The sequence below is a fragment of the Talpa occidentalis genome, unplaced genomic scaffold (genome assembly GCF_014898055.3).
Source record: "Talpa occidentalis isolate TD23 unplaced genomic scaffold, MPIMG_talOcc4v2.1 talOcc4.13, whole genome shotgun sequence".
Lineage (NCBI taxonomy): Eukaryota > Metazoa > Chordata > Mammalia > Eulipotyphla > Talpidae > Talpa > Talpa occidentalis.
The window spans coordinates 92,839,676-92,852,825 of record NW_023601322.1 but is presented as its reverse complement, the minus strand read 5'-3'; the positions used below and the strand labels follow the sequence as shown (position 1 = coordinate 92,852,825).

General features: G+C 37.8%; 1 protein-coding gene across 1 annotated transcript in view; it reads right to left on the bottom strand.

Moving 5' to 3' along the window:
• Positions 1-1,279: 1,279 nt before the first annotated feature.
• The window catches only part of NDST4 (N-deacetylase and N-sulfotransferase 4), a 309,699-nt gene continuing 297,828 nt past the window's right edge, over positions 1,280-13,150 (bottom strand). The window contains exons 13-17 of the mRNA XM_037509533.2: positions 9,816-9,986; positions 8,438-8,547; positions 4,590-4,692; positions 1,744-1,859; positions 1,280-1,449 (exon numbers count right to left, since the gene is read on the bottom strand). Of these exons, the coding sequence (XP_037365430.2) occupies positions 1,428-1,449; positions 1,744-1,859; positions 4,590-4,692; positions 8,438-8,547; positions 9,816-9,986 (522 nt within the window). The 3' untranslated portion in view covers positions 1,280-1,427. The remainder of the gene's footprint in view (positions 1,450-1,743; positions 1,860-4,589; positions 4,693-8,437; positions 8,548-9,815; positions 9,987-13,150) is intronic.

Below are 13,150 nucleotides of genomic sequence, written 5' to 3'. Positions count from 1 at the left end.
GTTGACAGCCTGAGTCTCACAGTTAAGAGAGGAATAACAAAAGAAAGTTTGTGATTTGTACTAACTCATCACCAAGAAAAATCTTATATTTACTGAAAGATAGTAAGGCCTTCTAGATGCAGTGGGAAAACAAGTGAAATCTTAAAGAAATCTAAATGCAAAATTAAATTCTGAAATAAAATATGTAAATATATTGATTCTTCTTTAGATTTGAGTTGATTAAAACAAGAACAAATAGCAACAAATAAAAAAAAAAAGGTCAGTTTCCTGTTGAATCTGGTAAAGCATATTTTCTCCAATTATAGGAAAAAGTATTATTATTTACAACCAACACAAAAATTACTCTGGAGGAAGAATGGATTGGTGGGTAATGCTACTAAAGTCCATTTGATTTACTGTTCTGTTTAAATTTTACCTTCATGTATCACTGAAAAGATGAATAAAGCCGTAACAGATCTTCACTGACAAATGGGATAAAAATCCAACTAGCATGACAATAACCTCCAAGCAGGAAAGGAAGCTATTACTCTTAGCCAGAAAGAGCATCACTTCTCTAGAAATTAACTTTTGGGTGGCATGACTAGAAATAGGGTTTAGGTTAGAGAATTTGCGATATCTGAAGAGGCAAGCTTTCGATTGCATTTTTTAAAGTAATGTTAACATTTTTCATATGTAATGTTGTTTGTGTTTACGATCTACTCATTAGCGTATGCACTTTCATATATGAAAAGTCTGTGCTTTAAAAAAGATTGACGCACACCACAGGAAGGCACATATGCCTCAATACACCTGCAGACATATTTTGGTGCTCTCCATTTCGTAGCCTATCAATTAACTTTTTTCCTCCAAGCGTAGTGGAAAAATATATAAATACAACATCATTGTCAAGGTGGAGATACCTAGATTGAAACAGCATGGTAGGATTTTGGATCCACGTGTAGATGGCCTCACACATCCTGGTAGATACTGTACAGAATCTGCACTTTCCTTACTTCTCTCCAAAACTCTGACAGATATAGTTGCAATTATAATGCAAACATGACTGAAAATGGCATATCCAGCCAAGTAAAATGGTAACAACAGTGAATTTGGAAGCTTTCAGAGAGCCCCCCACTACAAGAAGACAACAGAGAGAGGGCCCGGGAGACTACAGTTCTTCAGCAAGTCAAAGAAATTCATAAAGAGGACTAGCAACAGGGGAAAACATATGTGGATGAAATAGAATAAATAATAACTGTTTCAAATAAGAGTATGGGATTACATAATTTCTTTTCAGAAGAAAAGCAAAATTATTTTTAAATTAGCAGAGGGAAATATAAGCCCTTAATTCAGAAATCGGGTTGCTACTAACCTCATGAATAGATACTCAGTCGTTATCTTTTACTCAAGATTCCAATTTGTCACTTGCATATAATCAGGAGCCTCAGTCATATACAGAGTTTCTGAAACCTAAAGTTAACAGAGGAATGCACTGTGTTATGATCCCCACACTGAAAACCTGATAATGCCACAAACCCCAGGTTATTTCCCCCAAACCTCACACAGGAATGGATGCTAATAATAGCAAGTTGGAGTATATATATAACAGTTTCCATTGTATGAGAAAGATAGAAGGACATTTATTCACATAGGCCTTTGTTGACATCACAAGTCCAGTAAGGGAATCAAAGGTGTGGGGTTAGTTTTCTATTTAACAGTACAAGTCAGTATCTGGTGAGCCTTGGTTCTTGTCTCTGGCGCTACCTCACTTTCTGCAACTCCTGTCTCAGCCAGGAAGGCAGAGGCTGCCCCAGCCGGTGCAGCAGCTTGGACAGTTCCACATTGTGGTCTCGGTAGTAATTAGAGAGGAAGGTTCTAGACTGAAAAAGAAAAAGAAAAAAGAGGACTTAAAGAGATCTGTTAGCTCATTAAACATCATTGTGCGATCTATGTTTCATTTTTAAAAATTTTTAAAAAAGATTTATTTATTTATGCATAGAAGTACTGGGGTATAGGCCAGAGGTGTTTGGGGGGCAGGTGAGAGGATTCACCAGAGACAGAGTGGGGAACAGAACAGGCGAATTCACTGAAATACACTGCTGAGGGGAACAGTGGGGAACCAGGAGAGGTCTGCTGCACCATGTGGGTAGCTCCCTGGCTGGGGATCGAACTCATGCTGCAGTGGCTGCAGATAGCTTCATAGGTTGTGTCTTAACCCCTTGCACCACCAGGGAGACCCAATCTATGTTTCTTAAGGCATATTATTACAATATAGATGTCTATACAATACTTATGTCTTTGTATTTTCCCTTAGATAGCACTCATTTTTACTTTTTGAAAAAGATTTGGTGCAAGTATAGTAGCAAATAAAAATGAGTACAAGTATATATTATGTGACTTATCTAACTTTAAAATATAAACACAAATAAAATATAAACACAAAATATAAATGCAAATAAAATAAACACAAATATAAACACAAATAAAATATAAACACAAATAAAATACAAACACAGATATAAACACAAATAAAAGCTGAAATTAATGGTCTAAATAATTTTTTAAAATCATAAACAGCTTTCTACTTCAAAAATATAAGGTTTCATTCCAAAGATCATTACAATGATCTCTGGTTTGTATTTCTTACATTCCTACACAAACTGGAGAGGTTAGTTCTTAATAGAGAAACACTTTTAGAAAAAAAAATATTATCAACTATATTGACAGTCTTAGTTATGTTTTTTTCCTGGAAAACAAATTAATTTTTTTTCTGTGAATATCACTTAGTTTATATTAGACACCAATGAACATAGCTCTGTATTTATTTATTATTTATTATTTATAAAATAATAGGGGTAAATACTTATTCCCTTGTAAATGTGGGTAGTAGTGACCAACCTTTCTTGTCCACCTGCTCAACATCCCTTCATCTCTCTTAAGCCCTTTCCAATATTTTAGTATACGTGAGTCTTTCTTCATAAAACTCCCTTAGCAACTTTTGTGTATACTGTGGAAATGGACTTAAGACAACTGCATTTCATCTTGTACCATTCACCAGGTATTTCATTACATTTCTTCCCTGAAACCAGATTGTAAATACTTCAAATCCTGGATAAGATGTTTGTAGAAGGAGGTGGGAACATTACATTGATTTCTTGGCAGACTCAAGTGAAATCCTTTTGGAATTATTGAGTTCAAAGGTATAATTTGAGGACCTTCTGGTGCTTCTATTTCCATAGTAACCACTGAATTACTTTCTTCTTCCTTTGGCCAACTTTTCTTAGGAGAGATAATCATCCTTTCTGTCTTAGCTGATTACTAACTGGCTTCCCAATCTTCATCTACAGAAGATATTTCCCCTCATAGTATCACTTCTACTGAGATACTTCCCCTGCCTTTTTGTTGTTTATTTATATTATGATAAATCAATGACCACAATCAGTTTACCATCATAGAATAAATCTAGGTTCATAATTGTTGCATCTTTGTAGCCACTCCATGATACTGTAATTTATAATAAAAATAGGTATTTGTTTTCATCTTCATTTCTGGGGCACACCTCTAAAACACATGGTATTTCCTAAGGGAGAGAACACTAAAGGTGTCTTTTGCTATATTAATAAGGTGGCTTTTGGGCATCGCCTAGAGAAGGGGGCCAGTTGCCAGGAGAAGCAAACTTGTGATAAGAGAGTGGTACTGAATTTTTTAGTCCTTGACCTCTGAGGAGGAAGGAGGCTGAATCAATTGCATTGACCAACGACACAATTAACCATATGAGTGTAAACTCCAGAAATACCCAAAAAGGGGTTTTGTGAGCTTTCAATTGTGAACATATGGGGCGCTAGGGGAGGGTCTGATAGTGTTACCTGCTTCCCCCACGTCACCCTGGCATCTCTTCTGTCTAACTGTTCCTTTTATACTAAACCAGGAATGTAGGAAAGTGAAAGGCTTCTCTGATCTGTGAACTACTTTAGAAAAGTAATTGAACCCAAGAGGGGTTGTTAGAACCTCCAGGCTACATTCTGTAAGGCAGTAGCACAGGTGATAAAAGGGTCTTGTAACTAGGGTCTGAAGTGGAGAAGACGAAACTCTTATTTCACTAAGCCCTGAACCTGAAGGATCTCATTCTATCTAAGGGCAGATAATGTCATATTTAAGTTGAATTGTAGGACACCAGATGTGGAGACACCAGCTGGTGTCTGAGCATGCTTGGTGGTGTGGAGAGACCTCCCTGGCATGCGTTATAATCGGTGATCAGAAGGCTTTACCCTCCATTGCTTAGCTAAGTGATGCTTACAGGCCTTGGATACACAGTTAATAGCTAAAAATGCTTTATTTTATCCAAAAGTCAAATGTTTAGAAGACAGTTAAGGTGTACATTTGGGAAGGAGTTTCTATTGGTAAGTTTTTATGTCTGAATGGCTTCCCAATGCTCATAATTTCTACAAACATCTATAAAACATGTGTCTTTGCCTATTTTCTAAATATATACAACTGTTGATAGCCAATAAAGAAAAGCAGAAAAGGAAGCACATTTATTGTCATTAGTTGTGAATGAGTGATATGCATAGAGATTTATCTGGATTTCTGAAAGATTAGGAAAATTTTACCTCTGGATCCATGGGTGGATATTTTCGGCCCTTGCTTTTTCCAAGGCATTTGGTCTTTCCTCCTTCCAGCAGCTGACACCAAAAACCCTTTTGGGGATCAAACCTACAAAAGAGCAAACATGTAAATGGTTATAAAAATAATAGTTATAAACTGTATGCAGAATTTTTATTTTCTAAAAATATTTTATTTATTTTTTGTGTGGAAGAACTGGGGTGTGTGGAAGCCCAGAGGTGTGGGGCGTGAGAAGATTCACCAGGTACAGAGTGGGGAGCAGAACAGGTGGATCTACTGAAATTCACTGCTGAGGGGAGCAGCCGGTGAGACAGGAAAGAGGTTTGCTGTGCTCTGTGGGTCAGCTCCCTGGCCGGGGATTGAACTCAGGCTATAGTGTTGACAGTGCTGAGACTTAACCCCTAACCCCTTAACCCCTTAACAGAATTTTTAGTGAGTCTCAGCAGTAGTATAAAGGAAATGCACTTTTTTGTCCCATTGTTTCAATTTAACTAGTTTAAATGTTTTTGAAATGACTTGAATCTAGTTAGGAGTAAGTAAATGATATGGCATCTATTTTTGAATATTTCAATTGTAATAAAAAAGATATATAGGACCTCCATCTAATTTAATGTTGAAATATGAAGTTTCATACTTCACCTATTTATCCATAAAAGATCAAAGGCCAATCACTGAAACTACTACCCATTTATATAGGATATTTAGAATATTTATTTACATATTAATATGACTTTTTTGTAAAAATATATTAATATATTAATAGTGAGTAGAAGATATGATTTATTTATTTAAAAGATTTATTTTTTTATACAAGGGTTGGGGTACAGGCCAGAGGCGTGGGAGGGCGAGAGAATCCACCAGCGACAGAATGGGGAACAGAACAGGCAGACTGACCAAGTACATTGCTGAGGGGAGCAGCGGGCGAGGCAGGAGAGGTCTGCCGCATCATGTGGGAATCTGCCAGGCCGGGCAGGAATTGAACCCGCACCATGGAGGCTGTGGACAGCTTCATAGCGCTGCACTCAACCCGCTGCGCCAGTGGGGAAACCCTGATACCTTCATTTTTTTTAAATTGAAGGCAGAAAAACCCAATTGGACAATTCAGGTCCCTATATTTTTAAGGAAAACACTAATCTTATTTTACTTCCAAGGGTGCACAAAGTTAAAAAGAAAGGAAGTGGGGCCTAATCATTTTTTTTTTTTAACTAAGAAATATAAGATATATAAGAGTTTTTGTTTAGTACTAGAAAGACAGGAAAAATGGAAGAAAGATCCAAATAGGGAAGGAAATTTTAAATTTATTGCAATGGGACTGACTGCATGCATAAAACATCGGAAAGGTTTGCATTTTTGTTGCTCAGCAGATGTTTTAGAGGAATGAAGCATAATTGACTGGGATGTAAAGTTAATTAGTTGCAGAATATTTTGTTGCCCTGGGCCCATTCCTATAATACTGGTGCACCTGCAATTTGCCTCTGCACATATGTGAACTCATTTAAGGGGAGAGGGCAATTTTCTTCACAGTTCCCTGCCCAACCTATTATTAGAGACCTGATCCTTGCCGTCCAGGTTGTCCTAGTACATGTTATCAATTAAAATTAAATACATCACTGGTTAAATGGATAAAAGGAAGACAGAACCATTTCCAACCTGGACTTTTCAATCTGCTCCTTGCCTATCACAGTCTCCTTTCTCGAGTTTTCATTAATTTCCCAAGAGGAAAAACAATTCAGCAGGCTGTTTGGAATGAGATGGGGAAGTCGGCATGACGGTGCCCCTAAACAGCATTTTCTGCCTCACGATGAACATATTTAACTGAATTAAGGTAAAATACAGCTCTGGCAACAAAGCCTAGATATTTATCCACACGCTGTGAGCATCGCCTGTGCTCTCAGGTGGGCAGAGCCTGGGGATGCCTGTTCTGCATGGCAGCTGTTTGGAGCAGACTCAGTGCAGCCCGAGGAGGAAGCACCATCTAGAACACAGGGCCCTGTTTCAGGTGGGTCTGGCACCACCTTGAACCCACATTTTCTTGTTGTCCTGGTTTCACTTATTGTGAGGCGGCTTTATGTACCCTGAGCTTAACAAAGGACATTTATTCTTCCTTAGTTCTATCAATTCTTTGTTTTACGTTTTTATTTTAGTAGGCATGAAATTGTGAAATTAAGATGTAAAGTCTTTCTCAAATGACTGTGGGAAGACTTTTAGGACATGAGCTGCTAGCCATATAAATTCTTTTATTACGCTGAACATCACTGGAGATATTAATTTGTGTGATGTGAGACAAGAGCAACCATATATTTTGTACTTGTTTGCAATCTCTTCTTTAAAAGTATGATTTTACAGGTTTATTGAACCATAAGCAACTATTTGTAGTAAACAGGATAAAACCATTCCCTAAACTACCATAGACAGGCAGGGGAAGACACGCCAACATCAATAACTGTTAATGTAAAACCTATTATAGGAAACTTTGTCTACTTAGCCAACCAGGGCAGGTCTTGCTTCTTATTTCCACGTGTAGGTAAAATCTTTAGTAGGGCTGTGTTAGTGGATAAGGAACAACCCAATCTTGTTACTGTTTTTGCTGTCCCGCCATCACCCCCTCTAATTGCCTAATTGCTGATTCTAATAGGCTGTGAACTGGGAAATTATATAATCAGTCTTGTTAGAATTTTGTCTAAAATTTAATAGGTTCTATCTCAGGGTTGGTGGGGAGTCAAGCAGATGCACTTTTAAAACATGTCTTGGCTGCTTGGAGCTTTTGTCTTTGTTTGCTATTGGGCTTCTTTATTTTTTCCCATTTTTAATTGCCCAAGTGTTTGGTTTCTTCCCCTGAGATGGATGTTGCAGTGGCTCCTCGCCCACACTCTCTTCTGCAGAATGAACTCTCGCTCCCCATCAAGATGGGGAGACTCATGTCCTCTTCGTTGGATTTGGACTGGCTTAGTGGCTGGGTTGTAATTTGTAACATGTGCCACAGTGACACAGTGACTTCCAAGGACAGGTCAGAAGGGCCAGGGTCTCTGGGGCCACATGATCCCTCTACATATCACTCCTCTCACAACACTGCCACTACAGGGTAGGAAAGCCAAGTCATCTCACTGAACTAGTCTTTGAGCCATCCCAGTCCGAGGAAACTTGGGAAGAATCCAGTCCTCAGCTTTTTTGGGCATCCAGATAGTCTAATCTCACCAGCCATGACTGGCTATCAGGAGCAGAGAGAAGCTGTCCTGGCTGTATCCTGTATGATTTCCTGGCCCTTAGAACCAATGGGCATAACAAAGTGGCTGTGTTTGCGTGCTAGTTGATTTTGGGGTGGTCTGTCATGCAACAATAGATAAATGTCAATTTATGCATGATTATACTTGGTTAATCATAATTTGCAATGCAGAGTGAAATACAAATAATCCCTCCACCAATGCTACCCCAATATTGCTCACTTTTCCACAGCTAACAAAAGCCATCGGCATTTCATTTTTAACCAGTAAATTACTTGGAGGAAGCATCCATATCTTTTTCATTTTGTAACCTCATTCTTAGGATGCTTACTGCACAGAGTATGCTTGTAAAAAGTTTAGTTAACCAAAATTATATTGGGGAAAAGCCCACTTGATGATATATAAAATGACCATAATATTTTATAAGGTAAAATATTTGTGGTATTCAAAAGGGAAATACTAAATGAATAATGACAATATTCCTTTTACTGCTTTTGAGTAGCATAATGATGTACAAATTCATGGCTAGTATTAATAATACTACATACACACCGTCCGGTAATAATTTATGATGGCAAAGAATGAAATGAAATCAAGCATGAGAATAGACTCACGTTAGCGCTTCAGAGTAATTATAATGAGGTGTAACTCCCAAAAACTTCTGGACTTCATCCATCACAGTGGCTGGATCAGATCTCAGTTGCTGTCCATCAATAATTAGCAACTGCAAAGTCAAAATATAGTAACTTTATGAAGAACAAAACTAATGAAATAGATGGAGCTATGTGATATGAATAAATAGGTCAATGTGAATAGGAAGGAAATAGTGCATTACTTAAAATATATTTTAATGTTTAATATTCTTGTGTCCTTCCAAGTAAACAGCAGCAAAATCTTGCCATGCACATCACTTCTTGTGAGTTACGGAGTTAGAACCCTTACTTGACTTGACCACAATTAGAAATAAACATAGACACTCTCTTGATTTAATCGTTCAATAGAAACATATTTTTCATCATAGTGCAATTAGGCAATCAGCCAACCTACAAAGTTTGAGGAGCAAACTTGGGACCCAAAGACTTAGAAATATTGGTCATGCAATTGAAAGTGACCCAAATATTCCCCTAACAAAGTGTGATTGAGAACTTAGGCTGTAGTTGTGACCTGGCTTGAAAAGATGGAGGGTAGAGAAGATCCACTTTATATTTATTTCTTGTTTTAGCCCATGTTCCTGGAGCTGTTACAGCCCTTCACATTTTAATGGGCCACGTGGGACCTCCTTTCCTTATAGGAGTCCCACAGGATGGATGACACATGGTATCCGTATCTGCATGTGGCCTTCCATGCAAGTACTGTCTAACTTGCTACATGATAGTAGTTAAGAACTGCTGCCTGTGAATCCCATGATATCTCCTTGTGAGGTTTATCCACTCTGAGACCAGGCCCTTCGAGACCCGGCACTATCTAAAAGAAGACTCCACGCTGTGTTTCACAGCCATTTAACTGGATGGATTCATTTATAGGAGGAATACAGAAGATCCAAATAAGGGATCAGGGGCAAAAATGTTATTATAATAGAGTAAAAATCAAAATCAACAAGCAACTGTAAACCAGAGACATTCTACAGGGGGTCGGGGGTGGGGAGAGAAGGGAGTAAGATCAAAACAGGGGTGGGAAGAGCACAAGGGACTATGGTGATGGTTCATGGGTGAACTGGCAGTGGTAATTTCACGGGGACTGTAACCGAGATGAGAAAGCATACATTGCACAAAAATGAAGTACTATGTACAAAATACATAAAAGAAAAAAAGAACATGTTAATAAGATTATTGAGATTAAAAATATAAAAAAGTCCTATTTTTTCTTATGTATGATCATCTCTGATTATAAATTGCTTTGTGTGGACATGTTAATTTGTATTTGCTGTTGGTCAGTGTTACACAATCACGATAGTAGAGCACTAAACAGAAGAAATTGATCTCATGACATTACCTGAGAAGTAGCATAGTAAGTTAGCCATCTTTCTATGTGGACAGCATACCACCCAGGGATGAGGCATCTCCTCTGCAAAGTTTTTAGGTCTGATGGGGCCCAATGTCCTGTTGTAATGACTTCATAGAAATTAAATCTCAGGGCGGCTGGATCTTCATGTGACCGTTGATGCTGGAACAAAAAAGTCAATTGTAAAATTAATTTCCTTCATACCTGGACAGGTATATGTACATGTGTGTGTTTTTGACTTATGCATATGATATATACACACCTTATACTTCATAATAGTAATAAGAGACCATTAATTGATTTTAGAATTCAAAATAAGGTGGGGATACATATAAGGAAACCTGGGCTCAGGCACAATGCCTATTTTAAAAATTTTAAAGTATGAGTCTTCCATAATTATTGAGGGTATGCAAATAAGCCCTTGGCTGTCTTCATTTTCATACATTTAGGCGCAAGGCAAGAGACAGAGTGGGAGGCTTTTCTTTATGGGTCTGATTAGATGTGAAAAGATGTCAGGGACCAGGCAAATCAAACTGGATGAGAAAAGATTTAGAATGGCAAGAATAGGCACCCACATGACTCTGCTCCTTGTTTCATTACAGTCGCTCTTGAGGATTCTGACACTTCCCAGCCTCCCAGTGTGGCAGGTACTGTGGGTGCAGGGAAAGCAGAGGTCCACCCCAATGCTGTTAAGGTGCCCCACTCATATTGACAGTATCCAAGTTTCTGTCTTTATGCTTTCTGAAGGTTTTTATTCTGCCTAACCCTGTTAATTTTCCAATATGGATTGACTGCTATTTTTTTTAAGATTTATTCATTTATGCATACAAGAGCTGGGGTACAGGCCAGAGGTATGGGGGGTGAGAGGATTCACCAGAGACAGAGTGGGGAACAGAACAGGCAGATTGACCGAAGTACAGTGCCGAGGAGAGCAGCAGGCGAGACAGGAGAGGTCTGCTGTGCTATGTGGGTTGCTCCCTGGCTGGCCAGGTGTTGAACTCGTGGCTGCGGATTGCTTCATAGGTTGCGTCTTAACCCAGGGAGGCCCTTGACTGCTATTTTTTAGCAACTAGTCCTCAGTTCTTAACTCCAAACTGTCCTTGGTCAAGCAGAAGAGACCAGCACAATGAGAGATGAATTTCACGGTCAATACAATTTCATGAGCAGTCATTAAATTCATTGCCAGAACAAAAAAATGTACCAGATTCTAGAGATAAGTGGATATGAGTAAGCCATAATGACTAACATCAAGGAAATCAAAATCTTGAGTGGGAGACAATAGATGAACAGATTATAATAATTGTGATGGATTTTGTTCTAATATTTTGATATTTTTACATTTCAATAGTCAACATATTATGTTTTGGTATATCATAGAAGATGAAGATCTTAGATATTCTTTTCTGCAGGACAGAAATCTTTATTAAATAAATCATTCTGCACCTGTTGAGGGCCTATCATTATCGTATGTTTATTGATATTCTTCTAAGTATATGCACTTGCTGAGTACATAGTGGCTACATAATGCATTTAATGAATATAATGTGTAGTGACTGCATAGCTTGAATAATAAAATATAAACACACTGTGTGCATATTAATACAGTAATGCTAAAATTTCTCCTTTAAGCAGTAGAAGATGAAATTGTACTTCATCTACTCTATATTGACTTTTTTAGCACCAACATTTCTTCTATTCCTGCAACTGGGAAGATTAGCATAAAATATGACAAAGAAGTCACAATGGAACATATTTTGTGGGAAAAAAAATAGCACTATACCTCCTCTGTGAGGCCCATTATAAAAATGTGTGGTAGAAATTGCCATGACAGGTGACATTTGTAGAAGTTTCTGAATTATACCTGCTGAGCTTTGGATTTATGGTATTTACCAAATAGACAGGAGTAGCTAAGTAAGAGACTGCATTATTTTGAAGTGTGGAGCAGTTTGGGGAACCTAGGCTTAGCGATATGGCAATAAAAAGTATTATCAGGAAAATAATTTCTTTCAAATGTTAATGCTCAAATAATTTAGTGGAAGAAGCAGACATAGGTTCTCTTTTATTTAAATGGTGTAATCTATATGGAAAAAAAATGATTCATATGAAACTATTCTAAGTAGTGACCATGCTTTGTGCTAGAAAATTAGGAAACATTTGCCCCAAATATTTGCACTAATTTTTTTAACTAATACTTAATATCTCAATGTTTTTGGAACAATTATAAATTTTCACTAACAGAGAAAGACACCTTTTTTCAGTATCTTGGGGGAGACACTCCCTCATTTTAATGGTAATTTGTGAATATTGTTCCCAATTCAAGTGCTCCACCAGTAATCCTAACTTGGTTTTGGTAATATGTTTATTGGAGGCATTTTGAAAAGATCAAAAAGAAAAAAGAAAAAATAAACATCGTGTTACTATGTATACTTCTAAAGTATTTTCTTTTAGTCTTTATTTTGTCACTAATTTCTATATGTAGTAAACACATACAAACAGAGATACACTCATATTTCTTGGATTTTGGTACAAATATATTGTTGCCACCTTCAATTCAAGAACTTCACTTAGGCTTCATCTGTGCAGCTAATTTTATATTTCTTTGGTCAACTTTATTTCACTTTGTATGATGATTTCACACTCCTTTTTTTTCTCTTCAACCTACTGCCTCCTATATTATCCTATTTATTTTTTTAATCAGAGGAACTCATTCCTAACTTCTCTAAGGAGACAGAAGCCATCACAATGATTTCAATTTCACCCTCTCTTTTATACTTCACGTTTCAATACAAGGGTTCTTCTTTAAAAAAATATTTTTATTTATTTATGCATACAATAACTGGGGTATAAGCCAGATGTGCGGGGAGTGAGAGGATTCAGCAGAGACAGAGTGGGGAGCAGAATAAGCGAATCTACTGAAATACACTGCTGAGGGGAGCAGTGGGCAAGACAGGTGAAGTGGGCCTCCCCTGGTGGTGCAGGTGGTTGAGTGCAGCGCTGTGAGACTGTTGCAGCCTGTGCAGCATGGGTTCAATCATGGCTGGCCGGGGAGCTACCCACATGGCACAGCAGACCTCTCCTGTCTTGCCTGCTGCTCCCCTCAGCAGTGCATTTCGTCAGTCTGCCTGTTCTGTTCCCTGCTCTGTCTCTGGTGAATCCTCTCACCCTCCCACACATCTGGCCTGTACCCTGGTTCTTGCATGCGTGAAAAAATATTTTTTTTTAATAAAAAAACCCATACTTTTTTAAAATTAATTTTTTTACATCATTGTCAATTTTTAAACAATATTTGCATCCCCACCCCCTCAGATACAGTCCCCATAGAGTTT